Below are 27163 nucleotides of genomic sequence, written 5' to 3' on the forward strand. Positions count from 1 at the left end.
ATGTCACAGCCACCTTCATCCAGCTGGGAATTAAAGCAAGATTTCCTTCCCCCAGTTTACAGTACTCTCTTCTATGAGCTCTGCAAAGTCTAACTGCTGTCACCTTATGATTTACACAGATACTTAATGGTCTGATAATAATGCAATTAAAGCTCCATAAACAGAAACAGTAAGGACTCAGCAGCATAAAGGAAGATACATGACTGGTTGAAACCCACTGCAGGGGAACTCAAAACAGCACACAGTTGACTGTGCATCCCCAGCAGTGTATTAGTCTCCCTGCTCATCCTCAGAGTCAATAGAAGTTCTTACCACGATGGACGTCAGGTCCTCGCTCTCAAAGCGGCTGATGGCCTGGTCCAATGATTTGTACATGGCTGCAGAGATGCGCTGGGTAATGAGCCTGTTCAGGTCAATTGATCTGCCCAGCAGCTGGCAAAAGAAAAGATTTCCATGTTATATACTGATGGGGACAAGGTATTTCATTTTTTACTCCACACACAAATTAAAACCAAACCTCAAAGTCTGCTTAAATGTGAAAGTGGTGGCACAAGTAGATTACTTAAGAAGGAATGAGGGAAATGTGGAACATAACTCATTTTTGTGTCATGATGAGTACTGGAGCCTGCTGCTTGCACTGTACCTGGACGTGCCTCTGCTTGAGCAGCGTTTCGTAGCGGTTGGAGGGGGGGTATGGGATGATCACCCCATAATTCTTGCACTCAGCCCGGAAACGTTTGTCCAGTAAAACACTGAAAAAGGGAAGCAGTGTCAGGAAAATAGAAATGTACACTATCAGCTTCTTTATGAGTCTTTCCAGAGTTGTTTCAGCCCTTTTAATCTTGGCTCGGAATTGCAAGAAATCTCTGCACACTAAATCACAGAGCAGGACTTGTTTTCTGGGGACTTTCCTGTTTGTCTTTTGTGGCTAAAACATCCAAAAATATATAAAAATGTGCTGAAAGATAACAGTGCCAGGTACTGGGTGCTTCCCCTGGTGTGCTCCCTCCTTGAAGATCTGTTGTGGGAACATTTGGTTGGTGATGGTGATTGTCCTCCTTCTCTAAGGCCAAATGTGACCTAGAGACAGAACTTGCTGTCACATGGAAGAACTTGGTTCACCTCTGGGGCCATGAGAACAAGACTCTCACTAGATTTCATCCATGCCCTTTAAATTGGTAAGGAGGATATGCCACAAAGGTTCTATCTCATCTCCCCAAAGGGAGAACAAGTCCTGCTGCTTTACTAGGGTGAGGACAAGTGCATATTCCTGTTTTGTAGAGATGGGAGGCTTCCAGTCCTCTGCCTGGTACAGAAACAGAAGTCAAGCAAGGACATGCCTGTAATAAGCTCAGTTTGCTTTTCTGAAGCTCTCACAAACTGTACTCTGACTGCTGCTCCGGATGCCAATTATTATTTTTTCACTTTTAACTGTGTCTCCTTAATTAATTTTCCCCATCTACATTGGTCTGACGTGGACAGCCAGCTCTGGGGGACAGGGATGATCTATGTTGTGTCTTCTTGCGGTGGCTGCTCCCTGAGGGAAATCTTTTGGTTAACAGCAATTTGGATGCAGCGATATCATCAGTCACCATCAGCAGTCAGGCTCTCCTACCTGCCAGCCATCGCTTTGTAATAGGCAAAGATCTGATCTGCCAGCTTGTACACAAATTGATCAAAGCACAAATTCACCTGGGGGAGAAAAAACAAGACTTGGTGAGGGTGTCACCAGCACAGAGCAGCTCCTTCCTACGCATGCAAGATCAATACAACCCAACAGAGATCCTTCATTTAATACAAATATATATTAAAGGTCACACCATCTTAAAAAAACCACACTGCACTTCTCACATTGCTGAAGGTAAGCAGAAAATGGCAGTTACATTTCTCTCTTTATAGCTTCTGCATGTTCTTACAGGTCCTGGTCCCCCACCCTCAATCACCCTTCCCTCTCAGGGAATTTCTTGTTTTCCTCTGATGTCTCAAACCCTCTGCTCATCAGACTCTGCCATGTCCTCAGTGTTTGACAGCTTTTGGCTTCCATGGCTCCCTACAGGTACAGCTGAGCTGAAGCCCTTAATCAGGAGAGTCTGTAGGGTCTCTGGAAATGCTAATCTTCTTGAAAACTTCTCAGTCTGATGGAATATTTCTTTCAGGAGAAAGGTGCCTATAATGAATTGCTGGGTCAAACAGGGTAGGGTGACCCATGTGAGCTTTTTTCATACAATAAAGATGAAGAGAACTTACTTCAGCTTCTATTTCATCATACAGGAACTGCTTTTTGAACTTGGTCAAAGCATAGTATGCACTGTCATTGTAGAGGTCCAGGGGGTACAGCACATACCTGAGGGCAAGAACACAGACCACATCTAAAATGAGCTTTGGAGCTTATCAGCATAAATTGCAGCCAGTGCATGTCATGCCCTGCCTGGTGTAAAAAAAATGGCTTTTCTCTGACTTCATGCCTATCACTGCCACCCCCTGCAGCCCCTCAAATAATCCCTCTTTATCCCTGGGTTCTGCAGGAAGCAGTCACAACCAACCTGGAAGTGAGCTAAGTACGAGCTGTTCAATCAACACTTGCTTCTTCTCTGCCCTTAAAAAAGCTTGCTTTCACCCTGCCCTCACTCCAGAGAGTGCTCTGACAATGTCCATGCAACCAAGTTTTCCTAACAAGGAAAACATTATGAAGACGATGACACTTGCAGAGCAGCAATTCCTCGTATCATTTATCCCACATACAAAAAGAAGTTGAGGTGGCTTAGCCTGGGCCCACCCCCTTTGGTGACACCTGTTTCACTGCTGCATGCAGGTGACAGTGCCACCCTGTCCTGCCCACATCCCAACAGCTGCCAGCTGCTGTTTATGACACATGAAGAGGTGCCAGTGCCAGGAAGTCGCCCCGTGTCTGCCAACGAGGTGCTCACACAGCACCACTCATGTGACAGCAGAGCAAGGAACATCCATTTACCCCCCACACCAAAAACACTGCTCATCACCAGCCTCCCCTTCTTCCTGAACAAAACCCCAAACCCCAGCACGTGCACGGTCCCAGCAGAGCCCACCAGCCCTTACTCCATCATGGAGGGTTCTTTGGTTTCCAGAATATGGTCTGTGAGGATCCAGGGCATGGACATCTCGATGGGGAACTGGATGCGGCGGCCCATGGTCAGCTCCAAGAAGAACTCCCTGAACCACAGCTGGGACAGGTCACAGCACTGCTGCAGAGCCTCTGGAAAGCACAGAGGATCCATGTCACCCCCTGGGGATGGCAGTGAGGGCATGGCACAGGAGGCAGCTGCTGCAGCCATCTCCATGACAGACCCAATACTGGCCAGGGGCAATTTAAAGGCCAGATTAAGGGATGTGGGGACCCTTAATCCCTTAACATGGGTCACATGGCTTTTGGGCACAGGACATTTTTCTAGGATGTCTCTGGTTTTAAACCCAGACCATGTCCACGCTGCCTGGGCACTTGGTAATGCAAGAAGAAGGAAGGGATCACCCCTTCTGCTCTAGAGGGCCAGTGAGAACATTGGAATGGCTCAGAGTTATTCTGGAAGACTTCTTCTGTGTCCAGTGGCTCCGTTTGTCTGGGACAGAAGGAAAGTCCACTTCTAGAAAATAATCACCCACCTGCAGCTATCTGCTCTTGCTGACAGCCCTGTTCACATAATGACTACTACACAGAAGCATGCCCAAACCAGGCAGAAGTAGGATATTTGGGAAAAATCAAGGAAAATCTTCTGCTTAGGTCAATGAGGAGCAAAGCTGATGTGCTTTTGCCTTTCTGAGCATGCAAGGGCTGGGTTCAAGCCTCCCCCTGACATAAACTCACCACTGATGTTGAGAAGGTGGGTGAAGAAGAAGGACTGCTTGTGGAACTCCTCAATGGCCAAGACTATTGGCCCATCCAAGCTGCTCCTCAGAGTCTTCTTTGAGCCACTCTTGTCTGCTATGAGGGACTCCAGCATGGTCCTCACCATGTAAAGCTTTGGAAAAAAGGTGATATGCAGTTACCACTCTCCAGACACCATCACACACGGCCTTGGTGTTCTGGGAACAAAAAGTAACACTTCTCCAAGGTGGTGACCACCCTCTGCACACATATGCCAATATCCTTCAGAGTCAGAGATAATTAAACCCATGAAAGAAGAGGCTTTGGGAATTATACAACAAATTAGGCACCAAAGCAACATTTAACACACAACAGCATGAAGACTTTGTGGAACAGAGCACGGAAACAGCTGCTAACCCGCAGGGTGGGAGACTCCTACATGGCTCTAAGACCATTAATTCCCCACACAGGAGACAGACATTGACATACCTGTGTGCTCGATGGTCCTACTGCTCGTCGTGGGACTTTAATATCAAATCCACCTTTGGGATCCTTCTCCCCTCTCAGGCAAGGATCATTTGGAGGCTCCCGACCTCCCTCCCAGTCACAGATGGTTTTCCGAATCGCCTGAAGGACACTGGGGCGGGGGAGAGGGAGAGCAGGGCTTAAATTTGATTTTACTTCAAGATGAAAATACCTGGGGCTGTGCACATATGAGAGGAAAGGTGGGATCATACACAGCTGGCATTGCCGGGATGATGCCCAAAAGTTATCTCTGGAGGAGCTCCTGGCTAAAAGAACTGTTGGCTGCTTGTGTACTGGAGCATACACGGGGCTTGTGTATTATTACAAAGTGTAACAACACTAATCAACATATGGAATTTGCACTGCATTGAGGGACGACTGACCTGATCAGAACATTCTTCTTCTTCCTGACAGCCTGTCGCAGAGGCTCCCTCAGGGTCACCTGGGCAAAGTCCTGCAGGGCTGCATAGATGGTGTTGCGGATGGCCTGGTTGAAGACGCTCTCCATCCGCCCCATCAGCACCTGCAGGCCTTTGATCATGGCAATCACCTGAAGGAAAAGTTAAACCCAGATGTAAATGCTGATTTTCCATTGTGTGAAGAGGGCTATAAATCCAGCATGGAGAGAATTCAGGACTGAATTAACTCTACTCAGCTAACACAAGCCCAGTGACCAAGCAGCTAATTTTTGGGTGTTAGCTGTTTTACAGGTCACAAGAAGCTGAGGAAAGCATTTATACCATCAGCTTCTTGCAAATGGCCCCTGTCCCTTGTTTTTACCCCTGATCTCTTGGTATCTTTAATGCCACACAATCCCAGGAAACTGCACATGCTCCATGTGTGGGTGCAGCCTGCCCTGCCCAACAGCACAGTGGAGGAAGCCATAATACAACATCCAAACCACCCCGGACTGTGTAAGGCAGGAGGAAGGTGAGAGCTTCCCAGAGCCTGGCTCAGAGGACTGTTCCCACTGTTTACAGCCAGCCAGGCTGAGAGCTGACATGTCCTGGGGACTGGCTGAGCATCTCTTGTGTTTGCACAGCTCCTGGATGCAGCTGCTGCTCTTGCTCCAGATCACACTGCTCTGCAAGCCCCCTGTTCTGGTTTGTGTGGCAACATCTCGGGAGCAGAAAGCTACAGGGGTGACTTCTAGAAGCAGCTTCTCATGTTCCCCCCCACGTCTGACAAAACCAACATCAGCTGGCTCCATGACAGACCCAACACTGGCCAGGGGCAATTTACTGGCCAGATTAAGTGATGTGGGAACCCTTAATTCCTTAACATGGGTTACATGGCAGAGTATGGTGAGAACACCCTTCCATTCTCTTTCCCTGGCCTGAGAAACATGGACAGGAAACCAGCTTGGACTGGCTCTGACTCTTGAGCAAGAGGCACCTACTTCCACAAAGGCAAACTTCTCCTCACTGGTGTAGTTGTACCGGGTGGCTCTCTCATACTCTTCAGCTGTTCCTGGGCAATCCTTGTTGCAGAATTTATCTGTGGGATGAACCAGCTTCCAAGAGTACTAGATGATGGAAAGAAACCATGTCAACATTGCAATGAGGAAGAAGATAGGCTAGAAAGATTGAATTAGGCTGTATGCCAAAAAAACCATTCTATAGACATCACTACAGCTTGACATTCTTGGCTTTATTAGCACTTAATTAATTGGTTTTCTTTATCTGGGAGGCTGCCAGGCATACCAGGCTTTTGACATCCATGGATTTGTGTTGAGATGTGGTCAAAATTTAGCAAATTAAGAATTTCCATCATTATTTGAATTACAGTTTCAGTTGCTCCCAGACTCATCCCAAATGCCTTCAGTGATGCAGGGGTGCACTCACCACTTCCATGACATGGGCACTCCACTTGGAGAGCAGCTGCAGCCCCCGTAGAGCCAGGTCAAAGAGCTCCCTGTACTCCTCATCCGACTTCTGGCTGTCCAGGCCGGAGCCAGTGACCACCTGCAAGAAATCACATCATGCTACAATCAGCAACTTGCTGCAGGGGCTTCACTCAGTCAACAGATTTCTCTCCCACATCCCACCTGAAATGAATTCCTGACCTTATGACCAAGCTAGAATTGAGTAAAGCATCTACTATCCCTAAGGAAAAAAGACCTTGGAAGGCTCTTTTTACACAGCCAGTCAAATTATTCCCTACAAAAAAAATGAGTCTGACCTGTCATCTCTGACCAAATAATGGACTGGTTTTATTCCACTTTCCCATTCATTTTCAATGGTCTAATACTACTGAAATCCTTGAGAATCCTTTACTGATTAAAGCTCAAAGAAGCTCTTACAAATGCCAAAAAAGCAGCGCCTGAGAATGCTACAATTTGTTAAACTGACACTGATGAATGAGGATCACACATGCAGAAAACAGTTCCAATGGCACCAGAGAGGGCACTGGCATTCAGTAATGAAGAGAACAGAGATGCCTTCGTGAACTTTCCTCAAAGCCCTGACTGACAGGCCTGTGTAATTGAAAAGCCCAATTTGCAAGTCATTGGTGTTCTGACTTTTGCCTGATTACAAACATTTAGTTGCCAGGTTTTTCTTTTTTTCTGCTTATTTTAACAAAGTTGTGGTCAAGGAGCAGAAGCTGTTGCTGTAGATCTCCTGGTGCACACTATTTTGTACCTTTCATAAACTGCTTTTTTACTGCTGTATCAAGAGGAGCTTGTTCCACCCATGTCCTTCACCCCTCTTCGCTGTACATCTGTGAAAGACCATGGTCCTGCCACATTGCTGTGTTCCAGGCTTGTCCACTACTGGATTCTTTGTTTCTTTTTGCCAAGGTCGGAATTAAATGTGTGAGACAGTACTTCTTGTTAGGACTCAGATGTTTTTTAGTTCTTATCTCTTTACAGTCTCACAAACCCTGAGTTCTACAGCACTTCACTCTAACAAGCTAGAAATGGAAATGTATCTCTCTTTCTACAAGGCTCTTTAAGAATAAACTGTCCAATTAAGAAATGACACCTAAATTATTTTTACTTTTAACCCAACAGCCAACCCCCCGTGCCCTCAATGTAGACTTTTCTATCCAATCACACAAAACCACCCAAATCCATGGAGAAGAAGGTGAAGAAGGTGAAGAGGAAGAAGGTGAAGAAGAGGAAGGTAAAAAGACCAGCCTCCACCCTAAAACCTCCATCTTGCTTTATATATTACTATATTCTAAACCCTTAAACTCTAAGTACTATATTCTAAACCCTTAAACTCTAAGTTTTCCACCATGTGATAGCACACACTTCCATTCAAACTCCACACCCACAATCGCAGTTCTATTGCTCCATTTTGGAAGCCTTCTCCACGGCCTCAGGTCAAATGCAGTGTTCTCCTGGGAGTCAGTGCCTTTTAGCACAGAAAGTCTGAAATTCTGGCCCAGCCAGGTTCCAGCAGTGCCCCCAGCCTCCTGCAGGTGCAGCTGGACCCACCTCGCTGTTGCTGTAGCGCGCGAGCTCCGAGATGAAGCGGATGTGGTCGTCTCGGATCTGCACCATCTGCTCACAGATGTTGTACTGGGGGCTGATGCTGCTCTGAGTGCACGTCCACCTGGGCAAAAAGAGCAACAGTGTCAAGGACAGGACACAGCTTGCACTCAGACAGCCCAGGGACAGCTGCTCTCTGCGCTTCAACGTGCTCCAGGCACGCCACCCTCATGGCGAATGTCAGCCCTGTTGTGTCTCTGGTGTGTGGGGTGTCCAGAGGTGGTCTCACACAGCAGGATGGGGACACTGGCCTCACCTCTCAGCCTGAATGTGTCTGCTCCATCCACCCTGAAGGCTGCTCTCCATGTGGGCTCACCTACCCCAAGGGCGGAGGTGGCAATCTCCCAGGCCACTATGAGACAAACTTTCAGGGAAGGATGGACTTCAAAGGCCTGCATTGTTTGCATCCTTTCTGCTAAACCTAAGAATAATCATCCCCTTAGAGGTTCTCCCTCCAGGTCTGGGTTGTGCTGCCTTCTCCTGCAAAGAAAAACTCTGCAAAGAGCTAGCCCTCCCATTGTTTTTGGTTCTGGCTCATGCTGCCAGCTCAGTGAACAACCCTGAGTACAAATGATGAGCAGAATTAGATTTTCATTGAATTCATCCATATGTACCATGTGTGTAATGTTATCCTAAAAAAAGGCAGCCAAAGGCACAGTTGTATGAAGGAATGGGACAAACCAGGTCTATTTAATTTAACATCTCCTTCCTCCCTGTAATGTATTAGCCCCAGATATAGAATCAGAACGGCTCCACCAAAATGTTTTGTGCAACCAGTTGTCTACAGTGAGATTCTTATGTCTCACTCTGTCATCACAATGTAGGAGTTCAGATTATACTTTTTTCCCACCTTATGGTAATCCTGTTCTCCAATTTAGACAGCCCATACAAAATGAAGGTGAGAAACCTGTCCCTGATATGGACATACACATATCCCTACACTTAACTGCACTTGCTGCCAGTATTTGGGGTGGTAGAAAGTCCTGGAAATGCTGGGCCACATCATCCCTTGTGAAATCCATCCTCCCCCAGTCCCCAGTTTGGCTCTTACCCGTTTCCATGTGCTGCCCACTGGGCAATGGGCAGGGTAGCAGGACTGGCCAGGGCTGCCCCAGCCCTCCCTGCCACACACCACCTACTCCACAGTGCAGAGACAAAGCGCCATGCGGGAAAAACACCAATTAATTCCACTTGCACGGAGACAAGGAAGGAGAGAAAGTGACAAAAACAATGTTAGTAAGAAATGGGGATTACATGGAAGCACCTTGGCAGAGTTAGAACTGGGAGTCCCATGCAGTTTGCTGGGAAGGCAAGGGAGTGAGGAAGAAACATTAGTTAGTACAGCACGGCACACAGACCTGGTGAGACAGATTTCAAAGACAGACAATAAAATTGTGCACAGGTAAAACAGCCCATGAGCTACCTCGGTTTTGAGATGAGAAAATGAGGAATGCTGCTGATATATGTTTCGTTGAAATGTGCTTTCTGAATGATTTGGGATAAAAAGGAGCAAATCTTCAGAAAATTTTTCTCGTTTTTAAAAGAGTTTTCAATACTCTTTCTTTCAAGAGTATTCTTTAAATTCACATTACACAGAATCATAATTTTTTTCCTCTTCTTTTTCTCCTCCCCCCAATTTTAACAGAAAACTTTTTGCCACGTTGTTTTCAAAGCTGTCCTGAACAATTAAAGGGCACTTTTCAACCAGTTTTTGGGAGGGCAGGGGAGGAGGGCTGCTCCTGGCAGGCAGAGAAGCCAGACCCTCCGGGGTGGAAGGGGACAGCAAACAGAAGCCATGACACTGCAGGTTAGTTCCTGTCCTGCTGGAGAGACAGCCCAGCCTGGCTGCTCCTCAGAGACACCAGAGAAACCAGATTTCCACCCAAGACAGTCCCACAGGTGGAAGGCCACTGCCTGCCACCCACACTACAGCCAGGCTCAGCTCAGACAGGCTGTGCTCACAAGGGTTGCAAACCTTATTCCAAGGATATCCAAACCTAACAACGACTCTCCTGGCAATCACTGAGTGTGATGCAAAGCTACAAACACCAGTGGGGCCTCTCACGTGCCTGCTGTGACTGAAACAACATCTGGGGATTCATCTGATGGAGCAGCAAACTGCCCGTGTGCCCAGGCCGCTCCTGAGCTCTCCACTCCTGCTCTTCTCCCACAATACCCAGAATCATACAATCATTAAGGTTGGAAAAGATCATCAAGATCAAGTCCAATCTTTGAGTGATCACCACCCTGTCAACTAAACCAGAGCACGGAGTGCCACATCCAGTTCTTAGCGCCACATTCAGTCTTTTCCAGTTCATTAATTTCCAGAGCATCTGAGCCTCTGATTCAACCCTTATGGCTGCCATCCTTCTTCATGAGCCCTGCCTGAGCTAGAGGAGACACCCTGGCTACTGCAGAGGTCCAGTGCTGAGTTCATGCTCTGGAGGATTTTGTCCTTGGGGTGCAAAGTGTGGATTAAAATCTCCCCAGAGCAGGGACAGAGCTCACACTCACACAGCTCGCACGCACCCGGCGCTGCCCCAGCCACCCTTCCTTCCTCCTGCCTCCCTGCCAGCCCTCCCAGCCCTGCCTGCTCCCAGGGATGGCTACACAGAGCTGGCTGCACGCCCAGGGCCATGGGAGGACATCTCCCCATGCAGGGACAGCGAGGGACACGCGGGCACACAGAGCTGGCACGCCGGACTCACGCCCCACAGGGACACACACACGGGCACAGGCCTGGCACACCTGCAGGGCTGCAGCCCCCACGGCCCTCAGGACACACACAGAAGCCAAGAGACATTATGGCAGGCACTCACTTGGATTTGTTCTCCTCATAGTGAGCACTGGTCTTAATGTATCTGGCCAGTTCTATCTGCATATCGCCGAATAAAGGAACCACCTGCAGCTGCTGGAAAAGAAAACAAAAGATGGTTGAAACATGGCAGAGAGAGAGACAGAGAAAGAGAGAGAGAGAGCCTGGCCCCAGCACAACACAAGGGACTCCAAAAAGGCATGCTGCACCTCTGAAGCTTTGCAAAGTGCAGACCTGGACCCAGGGTCATTTCACAGCTAGGAAATGACTGAGAATGATCACAAGGCTTTCTGTGGGAGGAAATCACTCCCTGTGCGTGCTCTGGAGCCCTGGGCTCACTGCCACCAGGCTGGTTATGGCCAGAAAGGTTCAGTGCTGTAACCAGCCAGAGAAAAGGATGTTTTTATAACAAAAAGAGAGAAGTGTGGTCCTGAGCAGGCCTGACTGTCTCCCAGCCTAATCCTCCAAGAGAACACAGGAATGAAAAGCCAGCATGTTGCTATTCTGGACACCCAGGAAGGTGTCAGCTTTCCCCAGGGACTCAGCACTATCAGGTGTCTTAAAACTTCTCCATGAAGAGAAAGACACAGGCAATGTAACATGGCTCTGCTTGCCCTTCACATCTCAGAGGGTTTGGGATGGGATAAATTCCAAGTGCTCTGAAGATATCTCAAGCTCAGACAGGTCCCTCCTTCACTAAACTTCCACCTGCAAGCAAAATCCAACCAAGGGCTACTGACAGCTCATCAATAAAATACGAAGCTTCAACTTCACCCAGCCACAAAAGCCTTGCCCCAAAATTCAGGGAAGATGGGGAAAAATTCCCTGTCCTGTTATCACACACTTCTCTGCTCAGGCTGAGCTGTGCAGGAAGTATACTGCTGTCATCAGGGATTCCCACTGGCACTTCCATAAAAGGTTTAAATGAAGGGGTAGTTCATTTTCACCACTCAAATTCCTGGGCAATCCACTAGAAATTTAATCTGAAGGCAACAAGCAGATATAGTGAAGAAGAAGTTGGTCTTTCCTTATTGAGATCTGATAGTTTGGAGTGGTACTTTTCTGGAGATGTTGGAGAAGTGCAAATGGAAACCAAGCTGGAAAGGAGAAAGCTGCCCCATGCAATGGAAGGTTTTTTACCTCATTCTCTGATGGCCCCCAGCACTTTGCAATGAACAGCAAACCTGTCTGAATGCACCAAGATGACCAAACTCTACAGATTACACTGAAAGATTGATGTAGAGATTTAGCTGAATTAGCAAAGCTGAATCAGGGAAAACCCAGAAAACTCCAAAGAATGATGTGATAAATCATATTTGCAGAGTAGTCTCCTCAGTGATGGGAGGTTTTTAAACAACTCATTATCCCCCTGTCCATAAGGTTCTGGTGTCTGTGGCCCCCTGGCTGTCCCCAGGAAATGGTGCAAATTGGGGTAAACAGGTCCCCACCAGCTCAGGGGAGGATGGACATCAACTTTCCACCAAGCCTGGGCTCACCTCTTCCCTCCCCTGCACACACCCAGCACATCACCACAAACTGAACCTCAGGGCAATGGGCAGGGAGACATCCTCTATCCAACACCACCACCAACCTCCTCATCCAGGCTCCTCACCCCACCTCTGGGGGCAGTACAAGGGAGAATCCACTGTGCTGAAGAGTGAGGGGAAGGAGCCCTCTGTGCCTTTCCACAAATCATCACCTTCTCATTTTCCCTCATCTGGAGCAAGTCTTGGTAACAGAAATTAATCTTTCCATCTCAGGGGAAAGATTAATAAAGGACTCAGGAAGGACTCAGGAAGGACTCCATCTGCTCCATCTGGGAAATTCTTCTGCTGTCCTCCTGCTCCTTGCCACCAACTCATTTGTCTTTTGCTAGATCCCCCCATGCCTCCTACAGCTGACCTGCTCCAAACCCAAAATGCCTCCCAGTCCCAGAAGCAGTGGAAAGGAGGCACCACCCTCCCTGAGGTGCTGTGTGGGCTCTCAGCCTCCTCTCCACCAACAGGGTTATCCCAAACCTTTCCTGTGCTCAGGAATGAAGGGCAGCGCAGCCTGGCCTCCAGCTGTGGATCAGACCATGGCCAGATGTGCTCCAGCAGAGAGAGGTTGTGTGGCTGTTCCCACCCTGCCCCTGGGAACACCCAGGCTTCATGGGCCTTTCCTCAAAATCCACATCTCAGACCAGACAAAAATGGTTCATCAAGTCAGAGTGACCCTTTGAAGATCTATTTCACTGGGCACCTCCAAATCCCAGTTCACACAACTTCCCCAAAAGCTTTTCCTGTGCTACAGGGAGCAGTTTATACATGAAATAAAACTGCCAGCTGTGTCCTCTGTCCCTCAGCCCAGCAGCTTGCAGAGGGAAAGAGAAGCAGAACCATCACCCACGCAGACCTCAGCCAACCAGCCGGGTTTGCTGCTGGCCTGAAACCACTGCAAACCTGCCTCAGGAGTGTGCAAAGAGCCAGCAGCAATATCAGCTGGGCACATCCTCCCCTCAGCCATGGAGCAGCCTCTCCATCCTCTGGGCCCTGGCAGGGAGCAGCCAGAGCTGCAGCTCCCACTGCAGAACCAGCTCTGCACCCACAGCCCTGCAGCACTGAGGGGCAGCCCTGCTCCCCTCACCCTGCTGCAATTCCACCCCTCAGCCTTTGGCCTGGACAGCTTCTCAACCCTTGGGTTTTCTGGACCTGTAAATGATTCCTGTAAATGATTCCTGTGGTTTGGTTTTTGCCAGCAGCAGTGGTACAGGCTGTTAATCCACTGGTCTGCAATAAACACCAGCCTCACACAGACAGCTCACTGACCTTGAAGAATTTGTCTATTTTGCTAAGGTTGATTCTCTTCTTGGCATCCAACTTGTAAATGTTGCTGACGTTCCCATCCATGAGATACAGGCCAAACCCCATCACCTGGAGAAGATGGAAAGGCAAGGTTTCATCAGCATGAAGTCAGCAGCACAAGCCAAAGACAGTTCTCCATCACTCAGCATGAGGAAAGACCATTTCAGGTTCCTGCTACCACCTGATCCTCATGAGGAAATGTTTAAAATGAGCCTGTATCTGCCAGGAGGCACATGGCAGGCAGAGGACACACAATGGACTGCTTCTGTTGTCTGTGCAAAAACACAGGATGCTTCCCTTGCTTATTTGTTCCTCCTCTCCCCAGGTAACAACAACCCAAAAGTTTTCTCCACCTGCTTACTTCTTGAGAAGAATTTAAGATATTTTCCTGGATTGATTCTCCCCCCTTCATTAATTCAGTCCAAATCATTACAGACAGTCAAACTCCCCACACATCAGAGAACCTGAGCTGACTCACACCATTATAATGAAGTTTTTATGGTAATAGTGACTGCAATCATTGCCAATAACTGACTGACAGCAAGGACAAATACACCAAATAAAGAGATATTTTGGCATGTTTATCTTGAGGACTCTTTACAGCCAGAAAAACAAACCTGGGAGCATCTGCCTTCTGCAGGGAATTATTGCTGGGAATGGGCACCAAGAAAATTCTGGGTTACAAAGTTGGTGGTGATTTTACAATGTCCTCTGCAGTTACACAGGTCAAGCCCATGATCCTGCACTTCCATGCACAACAGAAAAACCCCTTCCAGCCTTGGAGGATGTAGGGCACCCATCAGTGCTCTCACCCACCATGTGCTGGGCACTGTCTCTGCAGAAAAGGGATGCATGTCAGCCCAAAGGAGCAAAAAATCAAGAAATTGAAGAGAGATGTTGTCCTAGGAGTGAATTTCATTTTACTAAAACAACAGTGAACCCATGCAAGCACCCAGCCCCACAAGCATGGCCCAACCTCACCTTTAGGAGCATGTGCTTCTCACTGGGGGTGAGATACATCTTGTTTTCATAGTAATCCACACAGATATTGACAATATCAGCCAGCAACTCCTCATAGCCAGGGATAACCTCCAGTTGTTGGTGCAGACACTGAAACACAACAGAAGCCACATTATCCACATGGGCAGAGGAACACCAGAAACCAGGCAGGAAACATTTTAAGGATTAAGACTGGAACAATAAGAGGTTCCTTCAAACCCCATTTATGCTTTTCTCAAGTTTACCAGCAGAAGACTGAGCTTATGGTACTACCCAGAAAAAACAACCTTCCTCTGCAGGACAACTCTTCTTCAGACCAATCACAACACCCAAACATCAGACAGTGAGATGCAAAGGAGGGTGACTCTGAGCACAGTGTCTGACTCCTGTCTCTGTGCAATATTTTAGCTAGTTAGCAGAAGCAATGTGAAGCGAAGCGTGGAGGGCCATGGGGGCTGAGCTGCAGACCCCATGCAGCTGCAGGGGATGGAGTTGTGGCAGAACCTTCACCTCCCAGAGCTCTTCTTACATCTTCTAGACCTTGATCTTTGTCTTAACACAGAGACCTTCAAAGCCACCCAGGATGACACATGAGGAGACATCGCTAGAATTACCCAGCCTGACCAAAAGACCACCAGAGCCAGTGGCACAGACCCAAGAGCTGCTGCCACAGCCTGGTGTGAGGTGCTGTCAGCCTCAGCCAGGTCACTGCTTCTCTCTGCCCATGGAAGGTTCAGTGGCTCAGAGAAAAGGGACCTGCCTGAGTGATGCGGTTGTGGTTTGCCAGGAACATGGAGAGGTTCTGGGACTCCTGGATGGACTGGGGGTCTGCCATCTTCCTCAGGAACTGGGCAGCTCTGGAAGGGACAAATCCAACATCACCAAGGGTCACTCAGCCAGTGTGAGACTGTCACCACCCACCCTCCCTGTCTGACCTGCAGCAATGCTGCAGCCTCAGACCCCTCTGCATCACAGCTCTATTCACCAAGAGGGAACTGAAACACAACAGGGCTCAGAGATTTGCCTAAATTCACAAAGAGAGCCTGGGACAGCACAGAAATCCCATCTCCAGCCCTGATGTCCTCCTGCCCTCACTGCTGGTCAGACCAGGCACAGCCCTGTCCCCATTCCCACCACTTTGTCCCCTCTCACCTTTTGTAAGCAGAATGATCATTTTTCACGCTGCACTTCATGTTCTTCAGCTCATCCAGGACAGCAAACATGTTGATGAACTTGCCCAGAGTGAGGAGATAGGCCTCAGACACGAAGTCCTTCCTCCTCTCAGCGTGGCACAGGCGCTTCACCTCGCTGCAGAAGCGCTCGATGGCCTTGCGCTGCAGGCAGGGCACAGGGTCATGCACCACCAGGGAACCCCCTCCACCCCACCAGCTCCTTGAAAAAAAGCTTTTTTTGGCTGGGGATGGAGGGTCTGAGGTTCCTCTCTGCTGCTCCCATGCAATGAAGCATTGTTACAAATCACTGCTGACAAACATGCTCAATGCTTGAGGGGAGAAAGGGGCTCCAGCTCTCCAACCCCAAGTGTGGGGTGTTCTGCAACATCAGGCTGCATTTTTTAGGTGGGACTTAAAGGCCCTGCAGGATATAAAACCTAAAAATGATTGTGAAACTCAGCTGCAGCTGGTTATAATGCAGGTGGTGATGGGGAGCCCACAGCAGCTGTGACTGCCACATGGCAGTGGACAATCAGCTCTTCACATCAGCCAACATCCCCAAAAAACAGGAACCTGTGACAGCCTTAGCTCCAAAGAGTGGGGACTCTGGGTCTCCATGAACTTGAAGGCTGAAGTGTGCTCTCTTCCAACCTATTCGAATATTTTGGGGCTGAGCAAGGCACACACAGATTTCCCTTCACATAGGTCTCACTTTTGCTCAAGTGGCTGCAAGGGAGAGACCTGCTGGAGGCTGTCCTGGCAGGCAAGGATAGCACAGCCCTGCTTGGGGCGTTAACACCAAAGTAAATAGGTTATTTTTGCCTTTCTCCTTCACCACTTACCTGAAAATACATGAACTTCATTAGCTTGGTGACTTCTGGCTCCAGGACTTCCACTGTTTTCTCATAAATCTCCACTCGGTTTGGCTGTTCATTACATTTCACCTGCATTGCAAAGAAAACCATTTGTGTCAGCATCAGCTTCTAAGCCAGCTGTGGGTCACTGTGACACCTTCTCCTTGCTTCACCTGGAGTCCTGTCCCCACCCAAAGACAACAGAGGGACCTGAGAAGGAGCTGTTTCTCAATACAACCAGTGAAAGCAAAAGGGGATATTTCAGATCTGAAATTCTCTCTGTGCATTCTAAAAAGGCACAATCCTGATTCTGGGGGACAAAAGTCTCCTAATGCATTTGTCTAGCATGGAACACAAGCGTGGAGTCTGGACCTGCTGTATAATATTGTAGCATGAAGTTATCTGGGATTTGTGTTGCAAGACACACAAGGCACCAGGTTCCAGCTCTGCAGAGCCTCGCTGGGATTATTCTGGTTCTGTTGAGGATCCATTAGAAATCACTGGGCTTGTCTGTGGCTGACAGCAATGAACTGAGTCACTGTCACTGGGCTCCTGGGAAGCTAAATTTAAGGACTTACTCAGTTGTCATCCATCTCACTTCCAAAACAGTTCCTTGCAGTCATTACCAAACGTACAGGGAAACAGCAGCTGCCCAGGGCATCCTGCTGCCCTGCCCTGCTTTTGTTTGCAGCTGCTGCTGCCAGGAGGCTCTGATGGGGCTGACAGCTCTGGGGCACGTTCAGGAACCCAGCAGCTGCTGCTCAGGGCATGGGGGGACACATCAGCCAGCCTGGCATGGGGGATGGTGCCAAAGAGCCTTGCCCTCCCTGCAGTGGGCAATCCATTGCCCCTGCCCTGCTGTTCCTCACTGCAGTCAGGCTGTACCACACAATCCCAGAATATTCTGAGCTGGAAGGAACTCACAGAGATCACCAAAGCTCCTGGCCTTGCCCTGAGCATGCCACCGTGCATCAATGGCCATGAGGATGCAGTGGGGTGGGAGGAGTGGTGCACACTCAGGGGCAGGCCCTGTTCTTCACCTCTGATGCAGCAGGGAGCTGCACCTGACCAAGCAGGGAGATTGGGGGGCTAAGCACAGGACCCCCCTGGCCACATCCATGTGTCCCAAGGCAAAGCATAGGGGTCACTGCAAGACCAAACCTGGTCAAGGTGTAACTGAACCCTCTGCCATGGCATCCTCTGCTCCTCCATCACACACAGCACTGAGAGCAGCCCGAGGGGAGCACAGGGGGAAGGGGCAGGGACCCACAAGCTGCTCAGAGAGGCACAGATGTCACAGGGAGGACACTACACCAGATGATTTTAGTGCTGCCTTGCCATCAGCTTAGCCACAGCCTTCTGCTGGAGTAGCCAGGGGAGGCAACAGCAGCAAATACAAAATACCAAGCAACAGCAGGAATCTCCTCGTGGCTGGGTCTCAACATCCTCTGCTTTAGTTTGCTTTGCTTTTCCTGTTCTTCTGCCTCCACTCCAAACTAACCCACAGCCAAGACAAACCCAAAAGGGGCTCTGGGACCCCCCTGCCTGGGAAGGGCTGGGCTACCTGAGGGATGGCTCGTGAGCAGCTCCTCCACGTGTAGAGCATCACGGCGTACTCGTGCCCTTCCTCCAGCATCTCATTCTGAAAGACAGAGGGTGCAGGTGGGACAGGGCAGGCCCTGGGGGCTCAGCAGCCTGGGGACAGAGCTGGGGGACTCACCATGCTGGAGTGCACCGTGGCCTGCTCGATGTACCTGGCAATGCCTGTCACAAAGGCATTCCTGTCCTCAAAGTTGGTGTCAAAATTGGCCTGTGGGCAAAACAGAGAGGTGGGGTAAAACACAGCTGGTTGTTTGCTCACCTGGTACAGCCTGACATGGGATGTGCTGGCAAAAAGCAGAACTAGTAGGGCTCCTGGGGCATGGGAGGAGCTTGTGAATCTATTTGGGGTGCTGCACTTCTAGGTCTGAAGTAGTTTCATATACACACACGCCCTGAGATGCTTTGGAATCACACATGGCTGTCCTGCAGGGAATATGTATGCAAATATGGCAGTCAAGACTGACATTTACAATCCTTGTAGAATCCAGCCCAACTTTACAGCAGCTACAGCAGAGAGACAAGCTAGAGCAATTATTCTGGGGATTTTTAGCTTGGTAACTCAGACAGATGCAGCCTTATTAATTTCTGTTTGTGCCCTGGCTGCTAGGGGAAGACCACATCCTGTCAGCAGGAAGGCCAAGGGATAAACACAGAGAAAGGGCAGGGAATGAGCTGTCTGGAAAACATAAATACGAAAGTCAGCCCTCATCCAGGTGCTATTATCAGTGCTACTGCTGCTCTTGCAAGCACAAACAGCTGTTGGGACAAACATTTGCTCTGGAAGCTGTGATAGTTTTGGGTTGGGACAGGGGAGCAACACTGCAGAGGCAGGTGGGGATGGAAAATCAGATCCCCTGGTGCTCTGGAGTGCCCTCCACATGCCCTGTGCTGGGTGAGTTCCTCTGCCAAGTCTGTCTGCAGGGCAGGGCACACAGAGGCCCCAAGCACCCAGAGCTGCTCCTTGTGATGACAGCAGCACTGCAGCCACCACACTCGCCTCAATAACTGATTTCCTGAGTGGGAAAGCCGGGAGCACAGACTGTGGCCACAGGGCTGCTCTTCTCAGTGCCTCCAGGACATCACATGTGACCCATGTGACAACAAAAGCTGAGATTGCATGAGCATTTCTGGCTAGCAGGGGGAAGGGCTACACACAAACTGAGTATGATGAGGAACAGGCTTGGCCAACATCTCCAGATCCAGCTTAAAGGATGTTTTTAGGCCCAGCTGTGTGCACAAACTCATAGCCCTGAAAGGAGGCTGTGCCATAAGGCTGAACCCTGAGCCCCTCATGAGACACAAACCAGCAAAGGCTAAAAATTTATTGAAAGAAGAGATAAGCAAATAATTACATCAAGATTTTTCAGGGAGAGCTGAAATTTGAACAGCCCAGAATGACCTTTGTGTCTGATAACCCATAGAGATACCAAAGCCGTGTAATGATCCCGGGCTCTGAGCTGCTGTAATTCCAGCATGCAAGGCACAGCAATCCCAGTGCTGGTGTATTTATACACTGCCACGGTGAGCCAGCAGCTCAGGAGTGGCAGGATGGAGAAAGGAACCCCCTATTATGTTTAACCCTGGGTGTGGTGGCCAAGCAGCAGAAGCATCCCACTGTGGGAGCCGTGCCCTGGGCCCCAGCCAGGCTCTGCTTGGCGAGTGCAGCTGCAGCTGAATCTGAGCTGTTCAGGGCACAGAAGTGGTTCTAGCAGCTGCCCTCCCGTGCATGCCAGCAGCTCCAGCTGTGCTGGAGGCACAGGCCAGCCAAAGGCAGGCAGGACCTTGAGCCTGCCCCGCTCAGTTCGATGCACGCACGGCCGTGGAAAGGAAGCACAGAAATATGTGCACAAATAAACACTGCTGAGAACTTGCTGCTGTTATCACAAATCTTATCTCCTGCTTCCCACCCATTCATGCACTCTGGTCCTCGTTTTCACTTGGCCTTAAAAGTCCCTTTCACCAAACTCTGGTGCTTTCTCTTTAAAGTCCTTGGGAACAGATTTGTGGCTAGATCTGTTCTGAGTGCCTCCCTCAGCACGCTGAACCCCGGATGTTTTCAGCTGGTTCTCACAGTGCTGTGTGGCCCCGTGCTTTGCATGAGCCACAGGAACAACCCTCCCTCCCTGCCCTGTGCCTCGGGGGTACCTGGTACATGATGGAGGAGGGAGGAGGCTCGATGCATGGCTGCTGGTCTGGCAGGGGCAGCTCCTCCAGCAAGTCCACGTTGGACAAGGCATCCTCGAGCGTGACGTGAGTCGTCATGGCTGCGGATGTTCAGCTCCCCTGCTGCATCCAAAGCAAAAGAGAGGGTGATAGGCAGACAAGAAAACCAGCCAGCAGGCAGGACACTGAGTGGGAAAGGACAAAACCAGAGCACAACTCGCTGGCATTGCAGGGGACAAAACCCCAATTTTTTTTCCTTTCTCTTGTGCATTATACCACATCTCTGTGTCATCTCTCTCCAGCGATTCAACAGCAGAGCAGGAATGCAGAATAAGAGAAACACAACTACCCACCCAGGCACTTCTCTCTTAACTCTATGCAAAACTCCCTCAGCCAGCACAGCTGGTGCTGCAGTGCAGCTCCAGCAGCCCCGGGTGAGAGCGTGTGCCCCGAAATGCAAAGCGGTGCTATCAAGAATATCTCCTGAAGCAGCCTGGTTAGAGAAGTATGACGGATGCTGACACTCACATGCTTTCCTCACACACATGAACAGCCCTGGAAACTGTAAACAACCAACTGCATTAATTCCCAGAGGTGAACTGGAAAGGCTTGAGTGCTGTGCAGGCAAAGCTGTGGCACTGCAAGCAGCAAAAAAAGGAGTTGCTGTTAAATTTCCCTACTCTTACCACTGACGTGGCATCCCCTGCCCAGTCCCAGCCTGCCCTGGAGCTGCCAAGAGCTCCAGTTGCAAAAATGAAAATAAATACACAGAATAAAATCAAAGGGAAACATTTCTGAAAGTTCCCTGGTGCTGACCCCGGGCAGGCACCCAGTGGGAAGCACAGAGCAAACCTGTGTGTCCCTGCCTCCCCTGGCACTCACCTTGGCTGTGAATGCCCAGCACGGGGGGATGGTGCTGTCACCCAGGCTGAGCCCTTGTGTAATCACAGCCACAGGGCTTCCCCAGTTAATGCCTAATCCTGTGCAATAGCTGTGGCTGACCTAGAGCCTGTGTCTCCCAGAAAAACACCCTGCTGCACTCAGACATTGGGAGAGAGAGAATTCTTTAAATATTGACACCTGATTCCATTAGAAAATCACAGCCCCTCCAGTGCTTCCTGCCTCACTCAGAGCCTGTCTAGTTTGAAATGTGAGCCTTTGAGTTTCATTGCTCTGATCTGCAGGACAGTAGAGCTCCCTAAATCAAAGTTCCCATCGAGATACTCACACATTTCAATATAACACCCTGCAAGCCAGCTAAGCTCTTTGCCTGCCTCATTACAGAGCATGTTTTCAAATCCTTTAATCATCTCTTTGGCTTTTCTCTAAGCTTTTGCAACTTTTTTTTTGGCCAGACACGGTAGCAGGCAGGACACAAGGCTCTGGCAGTGTCTGCACAAGCACCAAATACACAGAACCATAGCAGCTCCAAGAAAATAAGTTTGTTTTTTATTTCCAGCACTGGGAAGGATAATGGCTTTGGGATATCCATGGATAGGCACCCAGCAAGGGCCACAGCCAAGGGGGAGGCACAGGGGTGGCTTCATGGTGGGTCATATGAAAGAAGGAGTCTGCAGCTCATTATTGTGGGCTGCAAGAATACCTATGAGCCTGGCAAAACCCATTCCTGCTCCACAAATGCCTCCCCAAGGCACCAGGCAGCTGAGAAACAGGTTTGGTTGTACCTGCAGCTGAAGCAGCATTAAATGAGTGCCTGGAAAATACCCGAAATCTCAAGCAGCTTTTCCCCCTCCACACTCAAATTTCTGTTTCCTTCTTCACCCCTGACTGGTAAAATGGTTTCCTGTTACAAATTGTAGCAAGTGTCAAAGGCAGACATGCCATTTCTGCAGCTTCCTCCCTGCCTGCCTGGGGCTCCCTGGGCTGCTCTCTCTGCCCGGGGCGGGGGGGGGGGGCTCAGCCTGCCCAGCCCCAGATGGACACAGATGGACACAGAACTGCCCACCACGCTCCCCACCATCCTCAGGATCACCACTGGCATCCCACAACAACACTCCTGGCTACTCCCTCATGCTTCATTGCACACTTCAGGCTTGAGAAGGCAAAACTTTCCTTTTCATGGGCTTTGTGGCTGTTTATTTGGGCTCATTCCCAATTTTTCTCTAAGTCCCCAGACATCTGGGGCTGTCCTGTACACCCAGCTCCATCCCTCTGTCCAGAGACAAGGGGGCAGCTGGAGGTCACATCTGGCAGCAGCTCCAGCTCAGGGAGTTCAGGGATCCCTGGGGACACTCATCAGAAACCCTTCACTGCCATCCACCACCTGGGCTTTGGGTGGCTGTGCTGGGAAGAGGATGGTGACACCACTCAGCCCATGGTGACAGTGCTTGGGCACACAGCCATGGGGCTGGGCCCCACCCGAGCAGGGAGCAGCACAGCAGGGCCCAGGAACGGGGCTTTCCTCTGTCCTAGCCCAGGCACAGCGGGGTGAGGCTCTCCTGAAGCACATCCTGCCTCTCTGGCCTCACAGGAGCCACCCCCAGATCCCAGCTCTGGTCAGAGAAACCAAAGTTCTTCTGGTCCTACATGTTTTGGCAAAACTGAAGGTGAGCCTGGCAGAAACCAACCCCACCCCAGTGAAACCTGAGGCAGGGATGCTGCACTGGGCTGTTCATCCCTCCTGCCCATGAGCAGTGGTGCTAATGGCAGTGCTGCCCACTCTTGCTGCTCATTTGCTTCAGGAACTTCCCATCCCCTTCCCACAGCTCAGCTGCAGCCCCTCTGGCCATCTCACACACCTTCCAAAGCCCAGTGATCTCACAGAGGACCTGGGGGAGCTGCAGGGAGCCAGCCAGGCAGGGATGGGAAGGAGGAGCTGCTGACACAGGGGCTCTTGTGGCACAGCCTGGGGACCAGAGCCTGGGGACCAGATTCACAGACAGCACAGGAAGGCTCTGAGGAGAATGGACAGCCCAAATAGCTGAACTTGCAGGGCTTGTCCTGCCTTCCCCACCAAAATGCTTGCCCAAAAGTATTGGTGCAGTATCACCCTCTTTGCAGGGAGAAGCAAGGTGACTTTAAAGCCCAAAGCAGCTTGGGCTTGAACAGTAAAGACTTTTAAAATAAATAAAGACTTTTAAAAGCAGGGCCATAATGAATGTGTTGCATGCACACACGCTCAGCTCCCAGGCTGCACAGCTCAGGGCTCTGGGGAAGTGGCATGGGCTGTTTAGGATTTCCAGCTTGCCTGCTCCTCACACTGGTGCTGTAGTAGGCAACAAGAGCAGGAAAGGAGGCAAGAAAAAATGGGAATTGCCCAGACAGAGTCCAAGCCCTGTGAGCCTGGGGTGAGCAGTAAAAGACTTGCTGGGGAGGTGGCAATGCAGAGAAGGAGAACAAACCTGGTCACCATCTGATTATCTGAGAATCCAACTCTGGCTCCCAGCCCCTGGATAACCTGGGAAAGTCACTGTATTTAGTTTTACCCTGGTGAAAATGCTTCTTTCTCCAAATACAGCACCAAAGCAGTGGGCAGGCCCTCTCCTGGCCCAACAAATACCCAGCAGAACCAAGTGTCAGTTTCATAAAAGCCAATTTCTGGTACCCACTGCCTGACAGCAACAGGAGGACAAAGGATCCTGGCCACCAACATATATTTAGTAAAAAATAACTTCACAGTGTAAAACTTTAGTTTGACTCCTGCCTACAATGCACAGGACTTGTAATTGCAACCACCACCACAGTCAGGAGGAGAGTGAGTGAGGCTGGCAGAGCTGGGCCTCTGCTCTCCACAGACACAGACGTTAATAACCATAAAATTACCTTCCCATCAAAAAAAGGAAGCCAAACTGCATGACTCCTGAAACTGTTTTTCTCTATTTCTACTCTATGTTTTCTGCCACCCCATTAGGGCTGAGTTCCAAGCATTTGCACCATCCTTGTCTCTCGGCAACACAATTATCCTGGAATTTATTTCTTTTAGAATAACTAAACAGTATTTTTTTTTTCTGGTGCCAAAGAAAGCGGGTGAAGGAAATAAAAAGGTATATGAAACTACATTTCTAAAAGAGTTGAGAAATTTAGAGCAAGTTTATACGCAACCCACTGCTGACAGTTAAAGCACTTCTTGGGAAACCAAATCACACAGGCCAGCATTGTTAATAGTTGACCAATTATTGATCTTCCAAAATCAATCTTCCCATTTCTCCTGAAAGGATGATAACTGTTTGCTAACAAAATTGAACACAGTGAAAATGAATTCAGCATATCCAGCTTTACTCCTGGTCAGAAAATGGAAGATTTTCCCCTATTCCTTAGGCTTCATTAATAACAATCAACTGTACAGAGAAAATGAAAAAATAATTTTCCTTTGCAGGGAATCAGCACAGAATTATATGGCTGTGACACCAGAATACTGGGCTAGTCCCCCATCTCTGCGACTAACCCCAGACTACCCTCATCAGGCAAAGCACGAGGGTGATTTTTCTCTCGGTATCTCGGGGCAGGAGGGTGCAGAGGCTTCAGCGGCTCAGCCCAATTCCCTGAGACCTTTGTGATCCAAAGCCCCCAGGCGGGAACCCCCCTTGGGAAGCGGCAGATGGCAAAGGGGGCCACGCTCTGCTGCTGGCAGCGTCCCCTGACAGCACAAACCCTGCACCCTCCCCCTTCTCCGACAGCAGGGAGCGTTCACTGTGTGCCGCTGCTTCTCCTTCTCCTCCCCGTTCCCTCCCGGTCCTTCCAACCCACGGAAATCTCCTGCGGAATCCATCCCCTCGCTCCCTCCCCCGGGCCCGCTGGGATGCGGCTGGCACAGGGCATTTCCAGCGGCTTCGGGGGCAAAGTTGAGCACAAAGGAGGAGCTCTGGCGGCCCCGGGCACCGGCACCGGCACCGGCACCGGCGGGGCGGGAGCGGTTCCGCCGCCCGCGACCCAGGCACAGCCTGGTCGAACCTGCGGCCGCCGCTCCAGCCCTGCATCCCCAGCTCTGCCTCTGACGCCGGCGCTGCCTCCATCCCCCTCATCTCCCGTGAACACCATATTTCCACGCTACGGGTGCTCCGGGAGCCGGCCGGGGCCGCCCTTCCATCATCAGCATCCTCTCCGCGCCCCGTTCCCCATCCACCCCGGCTCGGGCCTGCAGCGCCCGCGGGCCCGGGGCTCGGCCGCTTCCCCCGTGCTGGGGATGCGGGGCGGGGGGAGGACAAGGCGGATTTGCGCTATTTTTTCCCCGGCGCCGTGCGGCGGCTGCGGGCAGGCTGAGCGCCGCAGGTAGCTCGGGGCATTGTGGGATACATCCCGTACATCCCGCACATCCCGGCCCGCACATCCCGCATATCCCGCACATCCCGCATATCCCGCACCTGCCCCGCTCCGCCCGCCCGGGGCTCCGCGGAGATGGGGCTCGGCGGCGGGCACAGCCCCGGGGAGGGAGGGAAGGAGGGAAGGAAGGAGGGGATGGAGCCGCGCAGCCCCCGCGCAGCCCCGCGCCCACCCCCGCCCGCTCACCTGCGCTCCGCGGGTGCGCCGCCCGGCGCCGCGGGATGCTCGGCGGGGGATGCTGCGCGCCGCCCGCACAAAGAGCAGGAAATGGCTGCAGCAAGTGCACTTCCGCGGCTCTGGCTCCGCCGGCCCCTCCGCGCGGCGCGGCGGCGGGGGGAGCCCCGGCCCCGCCGCGGGAAGGGGCTGGAGCGGCGCGGGCGGCTCCTCCCCCAGCGGCGCGGGGGATGCGCGGCGGGGCCGCGGCTCTGCCGCCGCCCGGGGCCGGGGCCGCGCTCTCCCCGCGGCGCGGAGCTCCGGGCTGGCGGCAGCGCGGCGGCCGCGGCTCCCGGCGGGCAGGGGAAGGCCGGCAGCGCCCCCGGGGTACGGGGGGCAGAGAGCAGGGGGCGGCCGCGGCAGCCCCTCGGGAGCTGGATGGGTTTGGGTCCCTGAGAGAGCAGGAGCGGGATGGGATTCTCCATCTCGCTGCTGCTGGGTGCGGGTGTTCAGCCCCCTCTGCCCCTCGGAGGACCATTGATAGGCGGCACCTACCATCTTAACAAACGCCCTGGTGGCAGAATACATCCACATGTAGAAAACATACAGAGCCTCGGATGACTGAGCGTGTTAGGGATCAAAACCTGAAGGCAGCGCCTTTGCTCAGCGCTCCAATCTTCTACTGAGTCAGCACTGCATCTGAAAGGTCTTCCTTGTGGCATTTTTGACATCTGGCTTTTTTTCTCAGGGGCAAGTTTCCAGTCCTGCTTTTACTCCTGTTTAAAGCTCTAATACAGCTCTTCAGATGTAGTGTGAAATCCAAACTCACTGCTTTCAGAGGGACACTCCCTCAATGGTGACTGATACAAACCCTGTATGGAGCTGTCTTGCTTGTTGAAGGACACTGGTGGGTACCCAAGGACTGATGAAAGTTTAGATACAGGTCCAGGTGTATTTCTGTGGTGGCCCTGGCAGTGTCCCTTTCCTTAGCATGAGCTATACCAGAATCAGACTGCTACCTGGCCTTTCCTGGATTTGAGAGACCCCTCCAGTTCCTCAGAGGCTGCTCCATGGAAGTGTGGGGCTGAGCTTGCTCCTGTGGGTGTCTCTTGGCTCTGTGGGGAAGCCTGGACACCAGGTTTGCACTGCAGATCTGTAATTTGAGTGGGTGCCACGGGCTGAAGGCACTGGGGTCTGCAAACTACAAAAGTGGCAGAACTGTCTCAGGAACTAGCTTTGTTCTAAAGGACAGGATCACGCCTGAAAAAATGTATCAATAAATCTCTGGGCATAGAACCTTTCTCTGCATAGCATTTCTTCTTTGGGGTTTGAACTAGGTGACCTTTAAAGGTCGCTTCCAACCCAAACTATGATTCTGTGATATCTACAACTCTATCTCACCCTTGACTAGAACACATTGTAG

At 50.8% G+C, this 27163-nt stretch overlaps 1 protein-coding gene across 4 annotated transcripts in view; it reads right to left on the reverse strand.

Annotated features, from left to right (window-relative positions):
• CYFIP2 (cytoplasmic FMR1 interacting protein 2) overlaps positions 1-26046 on the reverse strand; it is a 49396-nt gene extending 23350 nt beyond the window's left edge. Inside the window, exons 1-21 of one of the 4 annotated variants that reach the window (XM_074552229.1) lie at positions 25774-26046; positions 20290-20430; positions 18263-18352; positions 18107-18184; positions 16531-16632; positions 15669-15850; positions 15277-15373; positions 14499-14627; positions 13482-13586; positions 10679-10767; positions 7806-7923; positions 6208-6327; positions 5763-5888; positions 4747-4913; positions 4328-4475; positions 3839-3992; positions 3076-3232; positions 2248-2344; positions 1616-1692; positions 644-752; positions 313-432 (exon numbers count right to left, since the gene is read on the reverse strand). In XM_074552229.1, the coding sequence (XP_074408330.1) occupies positions 313-432; positions 644-752; positions 1616-1692; positions 2248-2344; positions 3076-3232; positions 3839-3992; positions 4328-4475; positions 4747-4913; positions 5763-5888; positions 6208-6327; positions 7806-7923; positions 10679-10767; positions 13482-13586; positions 14499-14627; positions 15277-15373; positions 15669-15850; positions 16531-16632; positions 18107-18184; positions 18263-18352; positions 20290-20406 (2382 nt within the window). In that variant the 5' untranslated portion in view covers positions 20407-20430; positions 25774-26046. Of the gene's footprint in view, positions 1-312; positions 433-643; positions 753-1615; positions 1693-2247; positions 2345-3075; positions 3233-3838; positions 3993-4327; positions 4476-4746; positions 4914-5762; positions 5889-6207; positions 6328-7805; positions 7924-10678; positions 10771-13481; positions 13587-14498; positions 14628-15276; positions 15374-15668; positions 15851-16530; positions 16633-18106; positions 18185-18262; positions 18353-20289; positions 20431-25773 lie in introns of all 4 variants that reach the window. The other 3 variants (XM_074552230.1, XM_074552227.1, XM_074552226.1) reach the window with 3 other exon arrangements.
• Positions 26047-27163: the final 1117 nt, after the last annotated feature.

Source organism: Zonotrichia albicollis, chromosome 15 (genome assembly GCF_047830755.1).
Source record: "Zonotrichia albicollis isolate bZonAlb1 chromosome 15, bZonAlb1.hap1, whole genome shotgun sequence".
Taxonomy (NCBI): Eukaryota; Metazoa; Chordata; class Aves; order Passeriformes; family Passerellidae; genus Zonotrichia; species Zonotrichia albicollis.